Source organism: Penicillium cataractarum, assembly GCF_028827025.1.
Source record: "Penicillium cataractarum strain IBT 29864 chromosome Unknown utg000005l, whole genome shotgun sequence".
Classification (NCBI taxonomy): Eukaryota; Fungi; Ascomycota; class Eurotiomycetes; order Eurotiales; family Aspergillaceae; genus Penicillium; species Penicillium cataractarum.
The window spans coordinates 2,320,305-2,343,624 of NW_026622741.1; the positions used below are offsets into that span (position 1 = coordinate 2,320,305).

Here is a 23,320-nt window from a genome sequence, read left to right on the forward strand (position 1 = left end):
TACACTGGAGTACACACTCAGTTGTGCACAAACATATACTATAGTGGAAGAAAAATATGTAAGACAATGCGAAGACGACGTCAAAATAACGACAGTACAAATATACAAACTACTATAGGATGAATCGATGGCTTTAGCTAAACATTAGGCGTACATTGTGTTTCTCATGAAAAAGAATTACAATCAATACTCTCTACGTCCCACCTCCTCCAGTTGGACACCTACATGTCCAAGACGTCGTGTCTGCGAGTTACCCGAGGGCTGAAGTTATTGTTGCGCAGTCTTGGATACATCCATCTCGGACGAGCCCTTGGTTTCTCACCGGTTGTACATCCAGACAGCCAGATCCATGGCCTTGGGCATCATTCTGTCTGACCTCAGCTTCTAATTCCATGCGGTCAAGGAAGGTTCACAAAAAAAGATTTTCCGCAGATGCAGTGTCTCAAAAGGATCGCGTCAGCAGTAATCTCCCAAGAGTCATTTCCCAGGGATCCTCCATCATACAGATGGGACACGCCCTCGCATGAAGCCTGGGGAAGTAGGCCCTGTGGGGGTAACCCCAAAAGGGAGAACAGGATTAAAGCCGAGAAAAACATTTTCACCGTCTTCACTGTCGGGGCAGAGCTATTGGCCCAGTTCTTTGTAATTGTCACTGGAAGGTTACACGGCGTTTCCCTCGTGTTGGCCGGTCGATCGATCCGCTTAGATGCGTCGCGAGGGCTTTCTCTTTGACTCCAGGGGGCGAAGGTCTATTGATGATGCTGCATCCCCCACATCCCAAAGGGGGAAAGATCAAACTTAGCGGCCCGAGAATTATACTACAAAAAATAATTTTAGAAAAAAATAAAAGATGTCAGTAAACGTTGTACCTTGTTTTCTTGAGCCATTTAGTATTCGAAAAACACGCAATGATAATCCACTCGGGGTTTTTTCTCCGAAATAACATGGAATTACGCACTACATCAGGGTGAAAAAACAGTCTGGAAAAAGAAACCACGCCATCAGTGGCACAGATCTCAATCAAAAAGACTATACCCTCAATCATCCCATAGAGCATGGCCAATTATAATATCGTAAGATGATTGTATCTAGGAAAGCCCACTCATTTGCAGGGACCAAGTGATACCAGGAGTAGAAGGGAGATGAAAGGTCCATAGGAGTGTAGGAGCATAGGTACGCACATCTCCTAGATGCAGTAGTAAGCTCCTCCTGCACAGAGGGATGCGTACTAGCAAAGACCTGGTACCTTGGCCCGGTCCTATGTATTTCATGCCTAAAGAAGACACCGTTTTAGATCAATCAAATCTAGACCCCAAGACCCCCAGAGTTCGCCCCCCTAATATCATGATCTCTCCTAAATTCATCACTGTAATCTAACAAGTCGACACTCTTGGCCTTCTTTCTTGACTACTTCCTCTCCAACTCCCATCCCCTTTGTGTTGATGGTACCTGGAGAGTATGGTCATGGCCACCTCTAGCTCTTCAAGGCATTTGTGCCGAGATCTGGACAACACAATGCGCGTGGATGCGGGTTCGTGTCGCGGGGGATTTGACTTTACGCTCTTGTTCGAGGAGACCATCCTCACTCTTCTCCCCATCGCATTGATTTCGATCTTGGTTCCATTGCGGATATGGCAACTTTCACAAAAACGGCGCAAAGTCGTGGAATCATGGTTACTTCCGCTCAAGCTTGTAAGTCGGCCTACTTTCGATTCCATTTGGGACTATAGCGGCTGCGAACCATGTGGCTTGACTGAGAGATTCATTGTATTTCTAACGCGATCGTCGTGACAGGCTGCTTGGTTTTTCTTTATTGGACTTGGAATCGCGCAGACTGTCCTGTGGGCTTTACCCGCCGCCGATCGAACAAAGGCTTCCATTGCGACCAATGCCGTGCTCACCTTTGGAGCTTTAATGCTCTGCACTCTCTCTTATGCGGAGCACACGCGGTCTGTCCGACCTTCGTTCATTTTAAACACATACCTGCTCTGCAGCCTACTTTTCGATATCGCGCGGGCCAGAACACTATGGCTCAGGGCAATTGATCGATTCAATGAGGTCATTGCAATTGTCACTACCGTCGCGGTGGGAGGCAAATTGCTTCTTGTGGTTTTGGAAGCTATTGAAAAACGTCATATTCTCAAGACTGAGTTTACGGGATACCCTCCAGAGGCTACAGCAGGGTTTTACAACCGATCTTTCTTCTGGTGGTTGAACCCGCTATTCAAGAACGGTTTCAGCAATAATTTGTCTGTGGAAGACTTGTTCGTCTTGGACAAGGAGTTGAGCTCTGAGAGGCTTCTCGCTATGTTTGAAGAGAGGTGGAGCAAAGGTAATCATCGGCCTGATCATTGATTCAATCCATAATTCAAGGTGAGCTAACATTGTCCAGTGAAATCAAAATCTCCCAACACGTTACAATTTGAGTCGTTCAAAGCTGTCAAATCACCACTTTTGGCCGCTGTTCCAGCTCGCGCATGTGTGGTTGCCTTCAACTTCTGCCAACCATTACTTTTGACTCGATCGCTGTCTTTCTTCGACGAGCCTGTGAATAACGCCACCAATAACATCGGATATGGACTGATCGGCGCTTACATTCTGGTCTACACGGGTTTGGCTGTGAGTTTTATTAAGTTTAAATGCTCCCCGGATTGTTTCTAACATTATCGAAGGTCTCAATGGGTCAATACCAGCACAACACCTATCGTGGTATTACCATGGTCCGCGGTATCCTTGTTACCATGCTCTACAAGAAAGCTAGCAGTCTCACCCTCAATGAAGCTGACCCCGCCAACTCACTCACCCTGATGAGCGCCGACGTTGAACGGATTACTCAGGGCTGGCAAACCATGCATGAGATCTGGGCCAACACCGCCGAGATCGGTTTGGCTATTTATCTCCTCGAGCGTCAGCTTGGAATTTCCTGCGTTGTTCCGGTCTGTGTCGCTCTGGTTGCATTGGTTGGATCTCTCATCGGAATGTCTTTTGTGGTTTCTCGACAAGCCAAGTGGCTCGAAGCCATTGAACGACGCATCTCGTCTACTTCTGGAATGCTAGGATCCATCAAAGGTGTTAAGATGCTCGGCCTGCAGGATTCGTTTATGAAATTCGTGCATGGCCTGCGAATCGACGAGCTAGATATCTCCAAGAAGTTCCGTACTCTTCTGGTGTACAATATGGGCTTCGCGTGGTTGACTCGCATCTTCGCGCCAATTTTCACTTTTGGCGTATATGTCGCTATCTCCGACTCGACATTGAATGTCTCCAGAGTTTTCACCTCTTTGTCACTCTTTTCACTGCTAGCTGATCCCCTGCTTACTCTCGTTATGGCTTTGATGTCTTTTGCCGGATCGGTTGGATCATTCTCTCGCATTCAGGAGTTCCTCGACAAGGAGGATCACTCTGACCAGCGACGCAGTGCTCCACAGATTCCTTCTCTCGAAGATCTTGGCGAGGCTAAGCTCCTCTCCAAGTCTGGTGATCTGGACGTTTACTCGAGCAACTCCGGGTCTGTCGAGTCTTTGAAGCGTGGCTCCACTTCTTCCTTCTCGGCCAATGCCGCTATCATCCAGAATGGTACCTTTGGGTGGAATGCTGAGAAGGACCCTGTCCTGAAGAACATCAACCTGGCTGTTCCTCGTGGCAGCTTCACTATGCTTGTTGGACCTTCTGGTTGTGGTAAATCAACTCTGCTCAAGGCTCTTCTGGGTGAGATCCGGTGTGAAGAGGGCAAGGTCGAATTGACATCACCAAGCGTGGCTTTCTGCGATCAAACGCCGTGGCATATGAACGGGACCATCAAGGACAGCATCGTCTCCATGTCAGAGTACGACCCTAGATGGTATTCATCCGTCATTCAAGCATGTGCGCTGGAAGAAGACCTTTCTCAATTCCCTCGTGGAGACCGAAGTGTCATTGGAAGCAAAGGTGTTGCTCTCAGTGGTGGCCAAAGTCAACGTATCGCGCTCGCCCGAGCGGTCTATGCCCGAAGGAAGATTATTATTCTGGATGACGCACTGAGTGGCCTTGATGCCACCACCGAGAGTCACATCTTCCACAACCTCTTCGGAAACATGGGTCTCTTGAGAGAAATTGGTACATCTGTCATCGTCGCTTCGTCATCCGTTAAACGTCTACCCTACTCTGATCACATTGTTGTCTTGGATAAGACCGGTTGCATCGCCGAGCAAGGTAGCTTCAGCGCACTCAACAAGACCGGTGGATACGTCTCCAGCTTTGATCTAAGTGCACCGGATTGGGACTATAAGCCAAAGAGGTACTCTGCCTCCCCGAGCTATAGCACTGTCGACTCCGTGGAGAAGGAGAAAGAGGCTATCATCCCTGAGCCTGAGAAACGCGACACCGGAGGTGATCTCTCCATATACACCTATTATGTCGACGCAATCGGGTGGCTCCCTGCCTTGATTTTCATGGTTTCCATGGCCATCTTTGTCTTCTGCATCTCGTTCCCCAGTATCTGGTTGAAGTGGTGGGCCAACTCCGACGCTGCAGAGCCCAAGCAACACGTCGGTTATTACCTTGGTATCTATGTTATGCTCGGTTGTGTCGCCATGGTTGCCTTGATCGTGGGCTGCTGGGAGATGATCATCACCATGGTTCCCAAGTCTGGTGAGAGCTTCCACCGCAAGTTGTTGCAGACTGTCCTCAGTGCCCCAATGCTGTTCTTCTCGACAACGGACAGCGGCAATATCCTAAACCGATTCAGTCAGGACCTGCAACTCATCGACATGGAGCTACCCATTGCTGCTATTAATACCGTTGCCACCTTCTTCCTCTGCCTCGCTCAGATGGCTCTGATTGGCGTCAGCTCTAAGTATGCCGCGATCTCGTTCCCGTTCGTCCTGGGACTTTTATTCCTCATTCAGAAGACGTACTTGCGCACTTCTCGGCAGCTACGTTACTTGGACCTTGAAGCCAAGGCTCCATTATACTCGCATTTCACCGATTGTCTGCAGGGCCTGGTTACGCTCCGAGCCTTTGGCTGGCAGCATGGCATGGAGATGAAGAACATTGAGCTCCTGGATTACTCGCAACGGCCATTCTACTTTATGTTCGCAATCCAGCGCTGGTTGACACTATCTTTGGATCTTGTCGTTGCGGGTATTGCCGTGCTGCTGATTGTTTTGGTCGTCGTCCTTCGTGGGACCAGCCTGGGCGCTGGATCTGTCGGTGTTGCCCTTCTTAACGTCATTCAGTTCAGTCAGAGCATTAAGCTATTGGTGACCTTCTGGACCAACTTGGAAACCCACATTGGTTCCATCCTTCGTGTGAAAGACTTCACCCAAAACGTGGAGTCTGAGGACCAACCTGGAGAGAATGGTGATATTCCTCCCAGCTGGCCATCGAACGGCGCAGTGACATTTCATTCAGTATCTGCGGCCTACAGGTAGGACGATTAACTTCTATCCGTTCGGATTGACTCGACGCTAACAATCTATCCAGACCTTCAGAGCCGGTTCTCAATGATGTGTCTCTATCCGTTGCAGCAGGAGAGAAAGTTGGCATTTGTGGACGCACTGGAAGGTGAGAATCCACAACAACTATTGTCATTGCGTCTCGAAACTAACATAACTACAGCGGCAAAACATCTATGATCATGAGCATCTTCCGGATGATCGAATTGACTAGCGGTATCATCACCGTGGACGGTGTTGATATCACCAGTCTGCCTCGTCGCGAAATTCGCTCACGCATTAATGGGGTCTCGCAAGACTCGCTGCTGTTCAAGGGCAGCGTTCGCCTCAATGCCGACCCAACCGGCTTGCGCACCGACCAAGACATTCGCAACGCGCTCAAGAGCGTACAGCTCCTCCCTGTGATCCTTGAGAAGGGCGACCTCGACTCGGAGATGGATGAGATCCACTTGTCGCACGGACAAAAACAGCTCTTCTGTCTCGCGCGCGCACTCCTTCGCCAGGGCAACATCCTCATCCTCGACGAGGCAACCAGCAAGTGAGTACAAGTCATTTATTGAACCTCCCCCTAACGTGGTTCCCTCGCATCGTCTCATCCCCACTTTGTTTTCTTTTTTCGTTCGGAATATTTTTCTTTTTCCTATACTATTGTTTCTTTTTTTTCGCGCCTGTCAACTCCCCCCTGCATATCCGGCTTGATCCGAGCGCCACATTACGCTCGGATCGACTGGATGGTGTTTCTTACGACCCACCACACGTACTTTTACCACCCCTTGCAGTCTCACGAAAAAGCCGGAGGAAAATCACAAAGTCCGAGACATTATTTGCTAACGAGTCATTTCTAAATAGCATCGACGCGAAAACAGATGATATCATGCAACGCGTTATTCGCGAGAAGTTCTGCAACCACACCATCATCGCGGTCGCGCACAAGCTCGACACCATCCTCGACTTTGACCGCGTTGTGGTGCTTGACGCCGGCCGGATTGTCGAAACTGGAGAGCCCTACGCGTTGCTCGCAGATCCCAAGTCTCACTTCGGTCGACTATATGCGAGCAGTATGGTGACTGAGGACGCGCAATAAGTAGATCTAATCATTGCCATCCCCATGCTCCCTGCCCACGCTTTCCTTTTTTAATTACACTGCACAGACTCATCATCACTTGGCCTCTATTTACCATGGTCAAGTTTGCTTTGGCGCGTTCATCGATTTCTAATCCTCTGCGGTACATATCGACGTCAGCATGCAAATTTAGTTTGCCTGGCGCTGTTGATTATATGCTTTTTGTTCTTTGTACTTGTGATTTGATCCTTTTCTCGACTTTCGTTCATCCCAGTTGCAAGTCTGGTTACTTCTTACTCTCGTTGACTCCTTTGGACTTTTTGATTTTTGCTGTGCCTGTGGCAGATGAAATTGGGTGGCTTGTCTATAACTGGGCTTACTTATGCTCGTGCGATTTTACTCTTAATGATAATCAGGGGAATAACTTGAATATCAAATACATTATTCAATTTGAGCATTATTCCAAGATTCTTAAACCTAGCGTAGTCGTGACCTTGTTGATTTTGAATACTGACGGGTTGACTTCGGCACAGATGGACAAACAACCTTGCCTACCAGGCTTGTTAGTGGAAAGATGGATTGTCAATACCCTCGATCACATCTACCCACGGAAATCAAAATTCCTTCGGGAGTGAATTACAAAAGATAAAGCCAGCTCTATTGTAGGATTTCAGACCCTTCATTGTCTAGTCACTCAATTTGATTTGTTGATTGTTGGGGTGCTTTATCTTCCTTGGCAATATATATCTCGGGCCACCAGGTGTACGCTCCATCACCACCTAGAATTTCCACACATGATTACCTACTTAGCAATGTATGGTTAGAAGCAGAATCTACACATAATTCAATTCGTACCTAGGCTTAGAAAGGACAATTTGCGATAGCCACCTTGTGATCATGACATTTTTGTAGGTAGGTATACCACTGACCCTACCGGGCTGAGGTTGCAACCTATCGCTCCTGGGCGGGCGCCAGCCTCCAGCATTTAGCTGGAGCCCGGTATCTTGCCACGACCTAGGCCCCTCCCAAACAGAGACCTAAGTAGGTATAGCCAACGATCAGAACCTATAGTTTAGATGAGACTGTGGAAACTAAGTTAGGTGCCTATGGATCTATCTCCATCAGAAGGAGCTTCTAAGATCAACCAAGCAAAGACAAGATTGGAACCTTGAACAGTCCAAATACTATTTTGCACCGTCCATATAAGATGAGACTACCCTATGGAGAGAGGATGAAAAAAACAATTCGGGCATAATGCTAAACTCCTCCTCAACTTCCTGCCCGGCATACACAAAAGGAAAAAAAATGAGAAAAAAAAATCGAAGTTTCCTAACCCCAAATCATAGATGCTCACCCGTCAACGCTACGACAGAACCATCGTGTCATCATTATCGAAGTCCTCGTCTTCATCGCCCAAGAGACCAAACTCCCAGTCACCGCGCTCTATACGGCTCACACGATCGAGTTCGGATTGATACTCGCGACGCAGGTGGTCAAGTGTAACAATGATTCTTTCTTGGGGTGGTTCGACTAGCGCTTTGAAGGATACGCTGCCGCGTCCACCGCTGATTGAGGAGCGACTGTCTCTGCGGCCGGCGGGGATGATGGAGGCTCCGCTGGAGGATCTGCGCCGGGCTTCCAAGGGAGTGGGGGACGTCGCATCTGCATCTTCCATGAAGACGTTGCCGTCATCATCTGCTTGGCGACGCTGCTGCTTTGGAGATGGTGTGCCCGCAGCAAAGGATGCGAGTGGGCCGGTTTCGACAAGAATGTAGGCTTCACCCTTGTCGACCGAGGCGAGCAGGTTGATCAGTGACAGTAGCTCATGACGTATCTCCTTACTCTCAAGGTCGTCTTCAGGTACACCAGAGATCTCGACTTCTCTCCGGTTTTTGTGGACAAGCGCAGATGAAGGTGCGTCCCTTGCCTTGCGGAGGCGTTGGACGTTCCGGTAAGCGATCTCGGCGGCACCGCGATAATCATTGCGGGCAATGCGATAAGCCTGCAAGATGCGGTTGTAGTCGATTGATGAAGCATCAACCTCGTTGTTGTCAATATCGGTCCAAGAGGTAAAGTTGTTCTGCTTGCGGGCGAGAGACACGAGGACTTCGTCGACGTAAGAGGCAATGTTGGGAACAAGCGCGGTGGGGAAACGGAGAATCTGCTTGATTCCAGCGGCACCGGGTCCAGACACGGTGAGGACACTAGAGATCAGAGAACTGAGAGCGGACCTCTGTAAGGCAAGATCCTGGTAACGGGCCAAGGCGGAGTATGCCTGGTCAAATTGACAGGTCTTGAGGGAAGCGTGGAACAGACGCGAGAGCAGATCAGTTCGCATGCTGGTGTATTCGGGGTCGTGCTCGGCCCAGGCCTCCGAATCGAGGGCCTGCAGCGCAAGGCTAGCGAATTCCGCGACATGGGAGAACGAGCGGACTTGCTCGAAGACAGAAAGGATGTGCTGGTAATATTTCGGGATACCATTGTGGAAGCAATTGACGGAGACAAGGTCAAGGAGGGTTGACGACATTTCATGTAGGTTACCTAAGGGCTTGCCACAAGCTGCAAACTTTGTTAGCATACCGAATATCCAATAGGTTCAGGTCCGAGGTCTCCAACTTACACAGAAGATATGCCGACTTGCGGAAGTAAATGGCTGCAATGTCATACTCGGCCATTGCCACATGCAGGCGACCCTTGACATAGGTTGCCCAGGATGTGCTGGCTTGAAAACGCAGGAAGTCCCATGCGAGGTCAATATTGTTCTTAGCAATAAGGTCGCACTGAATGTAGGCCAATGCGTTCGGATAAGCCACTTCACCAGGTCTTGTAACCCAGGCCAGGACATCCCTGATCCCAAGAGTCAAGGTATAACTCTGGGGCACACCAATCGCTTGACGTGGCTTGATGTCGGTAACAAATAGGTCTTCCAGAATAGTCGCCGTCCGAAGGTTCTTGTTGGGATTAGACTTCTTCTCCTTCAAAGAGAAGACCGGGGTCGATGCCTCTGTGCCCGTATTGGCGGCACGGTCGGGGCATTTCCGAACATTGGAGCTGAGCCAATACATCATTTCGTACTCTCGGAGGGAATCAATGAGTGTGGAGAAAATATCAGCAGCGTCGAAGTTTGAGCGTTCGCCCTGTTCAATCTCGCCGTCCACAAACGTGACCAGGATCAACAAATCATAGAGGATCTGACGCGTGAGAACCACCGTCTCGAATGCACCACTCACAGCAACCCGCGCACCAAAGTATGTTGAAAGAAGCCCAGAGTCCTTGCCGTTGAACCCTGAAGGAACAGTGTCGATGATAGCGTAGAACGGATCCCCAGACAAGTTCTCGGCATCCAGGTACTCGTTCAGCGCCGCAACTAGACCCTCAAAGGTCTTGTTGGAGATTCGGTCTCCAAATTCACAGCGCTCCCTGAAGCTATCCATGCGGTCGACAATAGATGAAGAGGGCTCGTTGAAAATTTCGACTTCGAGAGCAGCCCGACATGCTGCATCGAGCTCTGCCGAAAACTTCTTCCTGAACTCGGCAGCCACCTTCATCAATGAGGAAGCTTGTTCATAAAGATTGCCAAGCTCGGCATGGAGATTGCGATGTCTCCATCGGTCCACGATCTTGGGAGCCTCCTCGCGTAGATCGGAGCTAGAGTTGTGTAGGAGTAATTCGGCAGTATTGCACTCTCGTACCACAGCGCAGGAATCGGAAAGAAGAAGCCAGGGCATTTCGTAGAAAGAGTCGTAAGCAAGGGAAACGGGTTCGAATCTGCGCTTGTTGAGGTCTTCGGCAACTTGCCAGAACTGACGCCATTTGGCATCTGTATCCGTCCGGAATCGAGCATAGTCCATCTCATCCTCGGTATATTTGCGAAGGGAGACAGTAGCTGCAATTGTAGAACAAAGCCTCTCCGCCAGTGATACATCCTTCTTCAAGACTCCGGATGAGGTCGAAGACAGCGGTCTAAGCGCCTCCTGGTAGACCGCCAAGGCGGTTTCAAGAACCTCGGGCAAGTATCGAGTTGGGTGCAAGAGATAAGCAAGCCACTTCTCGGTCGGGTCCTCCACATCGTCGAGGGATGGTGCGGGTACTGGCTCCTGTCGGTGCGTTTCGAATGTTGTTGACACCCAGTTTGATGACCAGTCCGACACCAAGGTTTGTAGATCAAAGTGTAGGGTATAGAGCTGGTAGAGACCATGGTTTCTCCATAACACCCACAACTCCATTCCCTTTCCTTCCTCCGCGGGCTTGACCTGGAAGTCCGCAATGCTCCAGAACATATTCCCCGTCACATCTGGGTCCACGGGTCGGAAGACTGTATCGGCAAAAAGGTCCTCAATGACAAGATCAGACGTTAAACCGCCTTTCACAGCCCAGAACTTGAAGCGTCCGTCCTCGAATGGAGAGTATGTAACGACATAGAATCTGTGTCCACCGTCCATTGCCCTCTCCGCATTGAATACCCGGATGAACGATGTTTCAGCAGGATTCAAGGTATACGGCACCGCATCGGGGTCCATCGAGCGGCCCAGAAGATCCTTGGTCGCCGCAAGCTTGTTCGTAGCAAGATTCCAGATTTTCAAGGTGTGGTTCAGACAGATAGCAAAGACATAGGTCTCGTCGGAGGTTGTAGCGATGGCATTGGCGACATTCAGGTCGAGGTTGCGTCCATTGTGCTTGATCGAGGAGGTTGCGTGCCATTTAACGAGGCCTCGAATAGACGCGCCCCATGTTCGTTCGTCGAAGGTAAGAGGGGTCCAGTGCGAACCTATTCGTATTACAGAGTCAGTCTTAAATCTCAGTCTCGTGGAGATCTCATCAAGGGTCTTACCATCATCTCCAGCTCTGCGGGTCAACCGCAGGAGTGCGCCATTGTCGAGGGAAATGAAGAGCTCTTGCGGGCTGCTCGCGTGAAGTCTGTGGGGGTTGGAGAAAGAAAGAGGCGCAGGGATGCATGTCTTGCACCATTCGCTCACATTGTCATCGATTGACTCCGTTCTCCGGAAGAACTCTGGTCGAAGCGACAGGGTATGGAGCTGCTTGGACGCCGTAATCACAAAGACGCTGAGAACCTCGTGTTCCTCCACATCTGCCAACGCAACACCGGATGGAATAATCTGCTCTGGGAAGTGCAGCCGCAAGGTCACATTGTATTCGAAGCGCTCTGTCCCACTTTTCGTCAAGTCGGCGCATTGAATCTCCAGCACCTTGTTATCATTGACCACCCTCCACACGAAGGTCCTCGGGTAGGACTTTCGTTTGCGGAAGTAGACTGCACCCTGGGTTGCAAGGTATCTTCTGGCGAATTCGTCTTCATCCTTCGCGATCGGGATTTCGGGCTGGTCTGGGGTAGAGGAGATCGAAAAGCGAGCCCGACGGGACGCGCTTTCTTGAGGTGAGATCTGGATGTTGGCGACCGTGGTCGGCGAGAATGGCCGTAGGTCGACCCTCGTATCTTTGTAAATCTTCGCCATGGTGAACAACTGCGAAGCCTGTGCGAGATTCAGGGCCGACTCAGAGTTCCATGGCCGATGACAGACGGGAAGGTGTGCAGGGCGGAAAGCTGGAGCTTCAAAAAACAAAGTCTTGGCGCGGACCCGCGCGACCTTCTTTCTGGCGGCTGCGGCAGTTTGTTAGCCGCCTTGGATCTACAAAATACACCCCACCAACAATTATCTAGAGGTAAAGAGAAATTCTAGGCAAACAGGATCGATCAATGCAGGTAATTGGTGCTGAGTAATATTATTCTACCATATAAACAAGAGCATTCACAACAGTTGTTTTTCAGACACAGGTCGCTACCACAGCAGCCACAACAAAAAATATTGGATAAAACAGCAGGGCAAATCAGGCTCGTAAGGTCACTAACATCGTGTCAAGGCTAATAAAATAGGGGAGAAAGATTAATCCTTCTCCAGATCCTTCTCACTAGGATCACCAATGCCATCTTCATTGATAGCAAAGAGACAGTCGCTTTCGGGCAGGCAAGGGCTGTCGTAGATCTTGCAAATACGAGTCTCGCCACGACCCTTCTTCAAGCTCAGCCGTGTTGTACTAGCGTGGGCAATGATGTTACCTCCAATAGGCTTCTTAGGGTCGGGATTGAACATAGCACTGGGGCCGCCGTCGACCTGGGCGACAACCTGGTTGGTGATAACGACCGCAATGCCGAACTCATCTGCGAGATGCTGCAACGTGCGCAAGAACTTTGCAAGATGAGTCTGCCGTGATGCAAGCTCACCACGGCCATTGAAGTCTGTACGGTAAAGCGAGGTCGCCGAGTCCACAATAAGGAGCGAGAATCGAGTCTCACACATCATCTGTGAAGCCTGATTAAGCAGTTGCAGCTGGTGGTCGGAATTGTAAGCTCGAGCATAGGCCACGTTGTCGAGAACTTCCTCCCCAACGAGTCCGTATCGCTGGGCAACTGCCAGGAGTCGAACCGGTCGGAAGGTTCCCTCTGTATCGATGTAGAGACACTTGCCCTCGCCTCCACCCATATCAAAGGGCAATTGGCAAGTCACAGCAAGAGTATGGCAAATCTGACTCTTTCCCGTTCTGAATTCTCCAAAGATCTCCGTGATCGACCCGGTTTCGATGCCACCGCCAAGCAGAGTGTCTAGTTGTTTGGATCCGGTTGTAATGGAGATAAGCTCGCTTCGTCGGGCGTGCATCTCGGTCGCAGTTGTGAAGCCGAGGGGAACAAGTTTGTTAGCTATCCAAAGACAATATGTCAGCATCATCCTCCTGAAATGGAAATCCCGAATTGGAGAATTCCATAGCATCGTAGGTAGTGACTCACCCTCGGCCAAGATCTTGCTAGCTTTTTGCTCTGAAATACCCTTAATCTGCTCCAGCTGGCGCTTCGGTCTATATTTGTCCACCGTCAGTTCATTTCGATCCATGGAACCCGGTACTCGTCAATGCGGTTGTAATGGTTGGAGGAGCAAAATGGCTCGACACGTACGTGAACGCAACCCTCTCGACAGTGTGGTATCCAGCATCGACAAACAGCTTGATATCTCGAGCAGTCAAGCCAGCCATACCCTACCATGCAATGTCAGCTTTCCGTACCGCCAATGAAGCCTGTGTTTCGAGGTCACCTCTCGTTCTTACTCACCTCCAGAGCAGAGAGCGGGGTAGGAGCCCCAGGGCCGGTCAAACCACCGTCATCATACTCTCCTTGGGTCTCCATATCGGCAGTCATATTTTCAGGTCAGGCGGTCTCTTTTCGATGGCGCGGGGACTCTTCAGGCCAAGTTCGTGATTTGCGAGGTTTGTCAACACGGGGGCACGCGTTCGATCGATTTGGACGAGATTGTCAACACAGCACCCGGGCTTTCCGAAAACTAGAATGATGAGGATCTCTGTGTTTTCAGATAATGAGTCACTGGGATATCTCGCTTACAGATTGGATTTGTTTGTGGCAAAGCGAGGTATCCCCAAGAGTCAACGTTCGCCTTCGTGCAAGACGCGTCGTGGCTGTCGCGCAGTCACGTGATACACCATTTATATGGAAGCGACAAGGCAACAATGGGCTAAGCGGCGTGCTGCCTGTTGCTCGATACAACACAATAATAATAAACATGGATTGTAACTAAAACTCAAAATCCTAGGGATCTCAAAGGAATGGCCATGTTCGCTCTCATTTCCAGCGGTGTAATGAATACAGATCTGTTTGCGTTCCAGGTCTACCACGCCCTTTCACCGAATCTCCAAATTTCTCGTTGCCCGACTTCATCGAGCAAATGACGTATAACGAAAGTATTCTCCTCCAGACAACCATGATCCCACGTCAGTATCAGCACTCTTCCCTCAAAACTTGAAAACAATTCCACTCTCAATATCTTCCAGTGGAAAATATTACCTCGTGGATGACAACCAAAGCCACCTCAACCAGCCCATTCGCATGTCAGCCCTGATCCTCTTCCACTCAATGGTCCCATGAACGAGATTGCGTAAGGATCGACTTCCGTTTGTGTCTACCTTGGGTGGACCGAAACATTGGGTCGATTTCAAGCCGCTCAGACGGTGTATTGATGAGGATTCGCTCATTGAAGATGGCGCTCATCTTTCGTCGGAACTCCTCTGAAGACCGCTTGCGAAGGACTCCTATGGTTACAGAGTTGGCTCATGGTCCCGGCGCTCTAATATGGCCGCAGGATGCACTTACTTGAGATTCGTGAAGCCCGACGCTGCTCATCCAGTGAATGAGGAATAGCCACATTGCCAGCCAGTGCTGAAACGGACTCATCGCGTTCGTGGCGTCTCGCTGTGGGCTCAGCGTCGAAGACTCCGCCTGCATGCCAGATGCGGGAGTGGAAACTGGCACGCTTCTGGTTGTGCTTTCTGTCGGCAAGGAAGCTCTCGCTGTGGCGGTTGAAGCTACTGGGCAAGCTCGGGCTTTGGGACACGATGGTCGGAGTGTAGACTCCAGTGGGAAGGTCTAGCTCAGAGCTCGATGCCGTTGGAGTGTCCGCGGGTAAAGTCTTTCGGGCACTCTTTGCATTCTCGATAGCCGTCGACGAGGCCGGAGTTGGAGGGCGTACTGGGTACTTCCTCGGGTCAAAGCTGGATGGTTGGTCTGTAATGGGTGTTTCGGGTTGGAGTGTACTCGAGTGTGGAGTGTTGGGGCTTGAGACCCAGATGCCTTCGACCTGCACGCCTCGCTCAAGAGCCTTTGCACCGAAGGGCACATCATCTCTGGATAGCATGGGGTACAGCTCTGCCTCTTGGTCCTTCTGGCGCGATTCAGCCTCGGCGTAACGGCGGGTCACCCATGTGTTGAATGCAAGGACGCAGGAGGCATATACGAATACAAGAACCTGTATCATCGTCAGCTTCCTGCCCTCTATCTCTGTATAGTAACAGGTCTTGTCGCACAATCAAAAGCGCCAGCACCTAGTTTGGAGATCGAGTCAGAATAGAGGTACGAGTTCAAAGAACGGGCGACATACAAAGCTCAACTGCTCCCACAGCGCCCAGTCAACCCAGAAAGCCATGGCAGGTTCAAGAACAAGCCACCCGCAAAAGACTGTGCTGCTAAAAAGTATGCGAATTTGGTTGTAATTGACAAGTTGAGGTCGAAGGAGTAGCGAGGTTGTTGTGGAAGGGATCAATGTGGTTTATGAGTTTCTGGGGGTCGCCGAGATGGAGGGAGGGCACACGGTGCCTTCCTAATTTGGAAATGTTGCAAAGTCAATGGCGTTGGCCATTCACCATGGCTCTGGTAACGTCATTTTGTCCTCCTATGTCATTAGATTTGAGTCAGTCAATGGTTAATGTTTGCTCAACGCTTAGGTTGGTTTACCCTCTGTTTGCGTCTCATAGATCTTGCGTCCGAACCGTCTATACTATGGGCTCCTCGGCCGGATCTGTCTATGATCAATTTTATTCTGCCAATTAAATACTACAGTAGGAGCAGAATGTAAGTACTGGTGAAAAAAAAAAAGAAAACATGAAACAAAACATTCATAAGGTCATCCGAGAATACCAAAAAGAAAACATGCAAAAAGAAACTCTCCCTCGGGGAATCGAACCCCGGTCTCCCGCGCTTATCGGTGTTAATGACAAGCGGAAATCATGACCACTAGACCAAGGAAGATGTTAATCGAGTTACCGCTCGACCACTTGGTGCTGTTGATGTATGGAAGGGCGAAATTTGGATATATCATTCAAGGTCTTCTTTGCTCCTACCACTAGCATGTTGAAGCCATTCTCCTATCTTACACCGGAAAATGTACTAGTTGAGCCCCATTATAATTATTTAAATAGTCTTCTAAGCAGTACAGAATATCATTAATATGCTTGTAGATACTCAAGATGTGGTTTGACCTGGTTCTTGTTTTCCTATGGTTAGCATATATATTTGGGCCATACGGTAACAATGCGTCGGCCACAGATTGGATTCAATACATTCCAATCAGTAATTCCCCCCTCCCTCGCAAGCTCCCTAGCACCCAATCCAATAAAGCACGTATCATAGGTACCATGCAGATAGTTCAGCCTACAGATATTCCCGATGATTACCCCGAGGCAGAGAAGCGAATCAGCGACAAGAACTAACAGTGGACAAGGACAGAGCTCTGGAAGAGCCTTTAGTTATCGCCTGTAGATTTGTCGTAGAATAATGACAACGAAAGCAAAAAAAAAAAAACTGAGAGCCAACATGATCAGAAATACTCCGACGATATGCATGCTCTCAGATGTTCCGAAAAGAAGAGAAAGAAACGGCCCGAGATCTTGGAGTTGGCAACGCTCATCGGGCCGAGTGTGCATCGCGCGCGCAGAAACTATGCATTGTAACAGGTATGCATTGATTCTGAACCCAGGATGAGGATGAGGGCTAATGATAATCGAGCCATATCTCCTCCGAGTGTCATAAAGAATGGGAGACTCACTAGAGTGGTTTTCTCTTCTTTCTCGTCCATAGCGTTCGCAACTGATAGATTTCTATGCTTCAAAGCCTCATAAGCTAGAATTTGACTAAAACCTGTTGCACTCCAGTGAAAATTATCAGGCTAGCTAGATATTTTGAAGCATCTCATAAATAAATACGTCAAAGACCTGGTTTCCTTCACGGGAGACAGGAAATCCCAGATGTCGAGTCATCACTTTACTCCATTTACCTCTCTACTTTCTAGCCCTATAACCAACTTTTTTGCGGAGACAGTCTGGGGCCTAGGACTAAATATCGATGAGACCACACAGTGGGTCTCAAGTTGCTCTGGACCATTATTCAGAAGACCAGAACCCTCCGTCGCACGTGTTTAAGTGGATGGAGCTTATCTCTCATATGGCCTTTGCTGGTCCATCACAGCAGTTCGGCGTTCTTTCCTTCCTGCGGCCTATAATGCCAACAACACCTAATTAGCCTAACTTTTCTACATCAAATTTTCCAGATGGGACACGTGTCAAGGCAACTTCAAATCTTTGATCAGATGTCTTCGAAAGTCTCGATCATTGCGTGCGATAACCGGTCCACACCTGTGGGTGCTACCCGAACAAGTTGTACCCACTTTTTAAATCGGACCTGCTCCATAGTTCAGATTTTTTTCTTAGGTTTTTGTAATAATCCTATAAATGTTCAGAATGTTCACGGTTTTCCTCTCAATTAAACGAGACTCCAGGACTCGAAATGGCCATTTTCAACTGGCTTCGTCGACTCCGTGGCCAACAGGCATCTCGGGTTGACGAGGACTACTTTTCCAAGAAAGTCCTCCCTAAAAGTATTGAGCCCACAGTATTCTCCGTTCCTGGAACATCGTGTCCTAGTACACCATTCCCAGAGACTCCAAATACTGCGGTGGCATCACCTGCTGGGAGTGAACAAACCTTAGTATTGGAAAAGCTTCCAGAAGAATTCGGTCGGCTGGCATCTTGGAGAGGCTCCTTGATCTTGCTGGTGACTTCAGGCTCCCAATTCCTCGACAATGTGTTCATGACGAGTTCTAATATGGCGTTGGCGTCTATTCAAGAAGAATTTGACGTAACTAGCTCTAACCTGCAATGGATGATTTCTGCGTACACATTGACATTTGGCGGTTTTCTTCTATTAGCTGGAGCATTGTCTGATCGGTGAGTTCTTAGTAACCATGCCAATGATATTCAAGCATACACTGACTTCTATTCTTCAGCTATGGAAGGAAGAAGATTCTCTGCATGGGCCTATTCTGGCTGTCTGTGTGGACATTGGCTATTGGATTCGGCCAGTCTTTCATCCAACTCACGGTATTTCGCGGCATCCAAGGAATTGGTGCCGCATTGACTGTTCCATCTGCAATCGGAATCATCAGTTCTTATTTTACAGGTGTTGATCGAACCCGAGCACTCTCAATCTATGCCGCCTCTGGCACATTGGGCTTTTGCGCTGGCCTTATCTTTGGTGGCTTCTTAACGTCCTCCTTGGGATGGAGGTACATCTTCTACTTTATTGTCATTATTACCGGCTCCCTGGGGACGTTAGGTCTTATTGTTCTTCCTCAAGATCGTGTGAATACCGAAGTGCGGGCCAGAATGGACTACTTTGGTGCAGTCCTTTCTACGGCTGGTCTTATCCTGCTCCAGTTTGTCCTCTCCGGAGGAGGTGTGTATGGCTGGGATAAGCCATTTATCATTGTTCTCTTGGTACTGGCTGTTGCCATGCTAGTTGGCTTTGTCCTGTTGGAAAAGTACATCAGTAATCCGTTGATGCCTCTCTCACTGTGGAAAATTCGCAACTTTGCTGGTCTCTGGGTTGCAGGTTTCAGTAAGTTGCCTCTGCACCGAGATATTTGTACCCAAATACCTAACATGATAACAGCCTGCTACGGGAGTTACCAGAACGTCATTTACTATATTGTGTTGGCCGCCCAGCGAGTGGATAAGTTATCTGCTGGCGATACTGCGCTTCGATTTTTGCCGATGGGTGCCATTGGATTCATCGTATCCTTGGGCACTGGAAAGCTTCTCGAATACATGAATGGCAAATACTTGCTTCTTGCAGGCCTCATTCTCACTGTAGTGGCCCCAGTCCCGAGCGCATTGACCGTAACTTCAACTACCGACTTGTATGTGTCTCATACTTCATTTTGTTAATTCAATCGTGCTGACTTTCATAGCTGGGTGAACGTTCTCGCCACATCGCTTATCAGCATTTCTGCCGTATCCCTCATTTTTGTTACGACAAGCACGACGATCCTGACGACAGTTCCAGTCGAGGTCAAGAGTTTGTGTGGCGGAATGGTGAGTGGATTATTCTTTCAAATTCCCCAATTAAATCAACTAACAAGTCTCTAGTTAAACACTGCATTCCAGATTGGTTCTGGCGTCGCCCTGGCCATATCTGCTGCAACCACCGAAGCTGTAGATATCGAGAAAGGACACGACATTGCCCAGCAGTACTCTACCGGGCTTTGGTGCTCTACCGGACTTGCAGGTCTCGGCCTCATTATTGGGATTGTAGCTGTTCGACGACGGGGAATTGGCCCAAAGGACAGGATTGGTGGCCCCGTTGCGCTCTGATCCCATTGACCATTTTATTCAGCAAGCGTTTTTGATTCACATTTAGACTATAGATTGCCTTTGTTTTTGGCTTGGATAACGAGGATATGGCAGTTTACGGATACATCACGATTCAAAATTGGAACAAGTTCATTACATGCCTACTTCGAATGAAAAAAAGTCTCTACATACTGAATAATCGGATACTTCCAAGTGCCTGTAGTGGAGACAAAGTCAATGGCGAACTGGACCCACGACCCACTGTAGATAAGCTTGTCCACCATTTTCTAGACCAATCTGAATTGTCCAGACCACCCTGTGGCTCTATCGCAGACCCCGTCCATCTCTTATCTCCGAAATTTCAGCTGCAAACCTCGATTCTCGGTGGCAACTTGCATGCCAAAAACTTCAGACCCGCAACAAATGGACTTTCGCCCTACGGGTTCTCCGTACCTACCGATTATATCCAAGGGTCGGTTCCCACTCGGCCCGCCTCAGATACTTTCGGGCCGCTTTTTTTTTCTGAAAATCGTAGGGAAACTTTGCCGAAAGCGACTGTTGGCTAAAAGCACAAGGGATTATTTCAGAGCAAATCACGATCTGGAAGGTTATGATTGCAACCATGGGGACATGAAATTGTGATAGGTGTGAACTCCCGGAAAATTGAGAAAACGACACGCAGGGTAGCTTTTTGCTTGCTTTTTACTTGAAGCAAAAAAGAGCTAGAGCTGTAAATCAGCTGAAAGGCTGAATTTCAGATCTTCAATCTTCGTCCACATTGGCAAGAAGGGTTCTGGCCCATCAAAGTATCCTTTTAGTGTTCGTAATTATCTCAGACTAGAAAGCTTAACATTATTATTAGTTGGCTTAAGAGAAAGTAATGGATGAAAAAAAATATGAGATTAAGTTGTGTTCTTTACTGTTGACAACTTCCGAGTATAAAAGCCGCCGAGGTTACGAAAGGACTGGGCAGTAGACAAGACCAACTAGAGTATATGGGGCTCCTTGATTGACACTATAATTATTTTCCAATTACCTTCCCGACGTATTACTTCTGGTGCTGGGCCTTTTTGTCCTCTTCCCGGGTTGTTGGCTCTCTCTATATGAGGATCTTCTTCTTTCTCCCCTTCTGTCCTCTCTCCAATATTGCCTGATGTATTTCTTCCAGAAAAACTATTGATGTAATTGATTCTTTCCGCTATCCTTTCCTTTCTACTTCTTATGTGCTGATGTAATTAACACCATCTGCTCTGGGGAATCGACAAAAAGAATTCTGCGATGAAGGGCATGCTAAAGACCTGTAATATTTTCGGAAATTGGAGGGAAACATGGAAACCTAAACTTGATGCTGAAGGCATTTTATTTAGAGAGACACAGAGCTACATTTTGGCTCAAAATTCTCGATCGATTGGCGATTAGGCAGAAGGGTGACGATGGCGTCGGTTGTATCGTGATTCCCGTTGCCAGCCGCTTGGCCCCCACTCTGCAATTCAACAAGGCTGCCGCATCATCCCCCCTCTTCAAGTCTAACTTCTCAATTTACCTTTGCATTCATAAACTGTGCTTGTCATAGGGCTGTAGGTCAAATTATTCTGAGCATTAGTAGCTTCCGGCCCTATATCTTCCATTTTCGACGGATTTTAGCTCTCTAACGAGTCTCGCTGGTATGGCGAGCAACACTTGGAGCGGCAAGTCTAGCGAGAAAGGCCACTATGCATCAAGAGGTCTTTCAGAATTTGTGAGCAACTTGCTTGAAAGCTGGCATGTTCCTGGTATCTCCATCGCTGTGGTTGATGGGAATGATTTTCTTACTGGGGTGAGTGTATGATCCTGCCTTGGAATTATGTATAATATCAGCATTGGAGCTTAATGAGGATTGCGGGGAATAGTCTTCAAGATTAACACAACGCTAATACGATATATAGGGCCATGGAATGGCAGAGTTACCCTCAACTCCGTTCTCTGCAGACACTCTGTCATACGCCGGCAGCACCACCAAGGCCCATGTCGCCGCTCTTCTTGCACTTCTCATCGAAAGTAATCAGTACAAAGATGACAGAGACCAGCCACTCTCTTGGAAAACCCCAATATGCTCTCTTATCAGAGCGGATTTTGTACTGAAGGATGAATGGGCGACTAACCACGTCACCCTAGAGGATGCCCTCTGTCATCGTACAGGCCTAGCAAAGCATGACAACGCATATCCCCGCTATACACGACCCGAAGGTTTTGACGGACCTAAGCGGCTGGTTACGCTTCAAGAAATGGTACGGAATCTGCGACATTTGCCAATGGCAAGCGAGCCACGCACGAAGCATCGCTACAGCAACCTTATGTTCGCGACTCTATCGCATGTGATAGAAACGGTGACCGGCCAATGGCTCGGCGATGCCCTCCGCACCTGGCTCTGGGAACCACTGGGGATGAAGGATACGTATCTCTCGCTAGATCAAGCCTTGGCCACCGGGTCTCATGTATCCCAGGGATACTTCTGGGACGAGGACCGGCGTCAATATAAAGCGTTGATCCGAATGCCCACCGAGGAAGTCAGTGGGTCTGGCGCAGTTATCATGTCTGCAGCTGATATGGTGAAGTGGTTGAGATTTTGGATTCGTGAGCAGAAGCCACTGAGCCCGGATGCGCACCGGAATCTACGCCATCCACGGATAGCTGTTGGAACGGGGGATCCGGCTCCTTTCGATACGCCCATTATGTATGCGCAGGCATGGCAGAGTTCCTCCTATCGTGGAAATCGCTTTTGGAGGCATCATGGAGGGATGGATGCTTTTGGAGCTTTGGTTACCTTCTTCCCTGATTTGGACTTTGGGATTGCCGTGATGGGGAATACTGCATTTACGGCGAATGCGGTTGCGGAGATAGTTACCTGGCATCTGGTTGACAACAAGCTTGGTGTTGCTTCTAGAGAGAGATACAATTGGACAGAACGGTGAGCAAGAACAAACTTGGAATAAGGCTTGAAGATATGATAACATCAAATTTTCCCTCGCAGGTGGAAAAACACTGTGAAGCAAGTCGGTCAGAACGTCCAGAATGGCTTGGATAAAATCTATCTTACCCGCCCTGAGAAGCCCATACGAGCTTCTCTCCCGCTATCCAAGTATGCCGGGCTGTATTATCACCCCGCATACAAGTACTTGAACGTGGTAACCACCGACGGAAAGGAGGGAAAGTTACTAAATGCAAGACCCGATGCGCAACTGCATGCAGAACAGCCAGATAACAACTTCCGCATCAAGTGCGACTTTGTCCATGTCTCTGGGGAGAAGTGGATCATGTATGTGAACTTGATGGATGCACCGACTCTAACGATGCATGACTTTGCAGCGGTGGAATTTCGAATTGGCGTTGATGGAGAAGTTGAGTCTATGGGAATTGAATGGCGGGCAAGGAACGATGTTGATGGGTGGATCTGGTACAAGAAACTCCGCGCTGGAGATGAGTCTCTTAAGGCCTAGAAGAATAATATGCTAGAGTGACTATTCTAGATTTGGGCTAGACTGTAAAGGAAGATAATGACGAAACGGATGATTCGAAGATAAAGAGCCTGGTTTTCTGTAGTCATAAGAAATATTTTGTTAGAATTGAATGACTGCCAGAAGCTCGGCTTGCAATTTCGGGATGCAGTGGGAAGATATCGCAGTAAAAAGGTTTATAAGTCATAGAGAAATAACAATGCAGCCCCACCGATGATACTAGAAGTGGAAAACCCTCATTGTGAAGCTCCAACAATTTTGATGGAAAGATATCCCAGTGAGAACATTTATCAGACATGAAAACGAAACCATCGCCATTGGAACACATTCATTGTGAAACTCCCACA

General features: G+C 48.7%; 6 protein-coding genes across 6 annotated transcripts; 3 read left to right on the top strand and 3 right to left on the bottom strand.

The window, feature by feature from the left end:
- Positions 1-1,464: 1,464 nt before the first annotated feature.
- abcB (uncharacterized protein) lies at positions 1,465-6,519 on the top strand (the record flags this gene model as incomplete). Its single annotated transcript, XM_056699442.1, has 7 exons — positions 1,465-1,692; positions 1,795-2,332; positions 2,393-2,619; positions 2,673-5,407; positions 5,464-5,544; positions 5,599-5,973; positions 6,285-6,519. 7 exons carry the CDS (start codon positions 1,465-1,467, stop codon positions 6,517-6,519), a joined length of 4,419 nt encoding a protein of 1,472 aa, XP_056554855.1.
- A 1,342-nt stretch (positions 6,520-7,861) lies between these two features.
- On the bottom strand, positions 7,862-11,972 carry N7496_006514 (nucleoporin Nup120/160; the record flags this gene model as incomplete). The annotated part of the gene is made up of 3 exons (XM_056699443.1): positions 7,862-9,057; positions 9,119-11,266; positions 11,330-11,972. The coding sequence occupies 3 exons, from the start codon at positions 11,970-11,972 to the stop codon at positions 7,862-7,864; spliced, it is 3,987 nt and encodes a 1,328-aa protein (XP_056554856.1).
- Positions 11,973-12,401: 429 nt separating this feature from the next.
- N7496_006515 (recombinase RAD51) lies at positions 12,402-13,705 on the bottom strand (the record flags this gene model as incomplete). The annotated part of the gene is made up of 4 exons (XM_056699444.1): positions 12,402-13,213; positions 13,301-13,368; positions 13,466-13,545; positions 13,619-13,705. The coding sequence occupies 4 exons, from the start codon at positions 13,703-13,705 to the stop codon at positions 12,402-12,404; spliced, it is 1,047 nt and encodes a 348-aa protein (XP_056554857.1).
- A 726-nt stretch (positions 13,706-14,431) lies between these two features.
- N7496_006516 (uncharacterized protein) lies at positions 14,432-15,500 on the bottom strand (the record flags this gene model as incomplete). Its single annotated transcript, XM_056699445.1, has 3 exons — positions 14,432-14,610; positions 14,672-15,323; positions 15,456-15,500. 3 exons carry the CDS (start codon positions 15,498-15,500, stop codon positions 14,432-14,434), a joined length of 876 nt encoding a protein of 291 aa, XP_056554858.1.
- Positions 15,501-17,635: 2,135 nt separating this feature from the next.
- Positions 17,636-19,500, top strand: N7496_006517 (permease of the major facilitator superfamily; the record flags this gene model as incomplete). The annotated part of the gene is made up of 5 exons (XM_056699446.1): positions 17,636-18,075; positions 18,135-18,745; positions 18,800-19,046; positions 19,098-19,221; positions 19,276-19,500. The coding sequence occupies 5 exons, from the start codon at positions 17,636-17,638 to the stop codon at positions 19,498-19,500; spliced, it is 1,647 nt and encodes a 548-aa protein (XP_056554859.1).
- A 1,645-nt stretch (positions 19,501-21,145) lies between these two features.
- Positions 21,146-22,955, top strand: N7496_006518 (uncharacterized protein; the record flags this gene model as incomplete). The annotated part of the gene is made up of 3 exons (XM_056699447.1): positions 21,146-21,295; positions 21,405-22,426; positions 22,490-22,955. 3 exons carry the CDS (start codon positions 21,146-21,148, stop codon positions 22,953-22,955), a joined length of 1,638 nt encoding a protein of 545 aa, XP_056554860.1.
- Between the last annotated feature and the right edge of the window lie 365 nt (positions 22,956-23,320).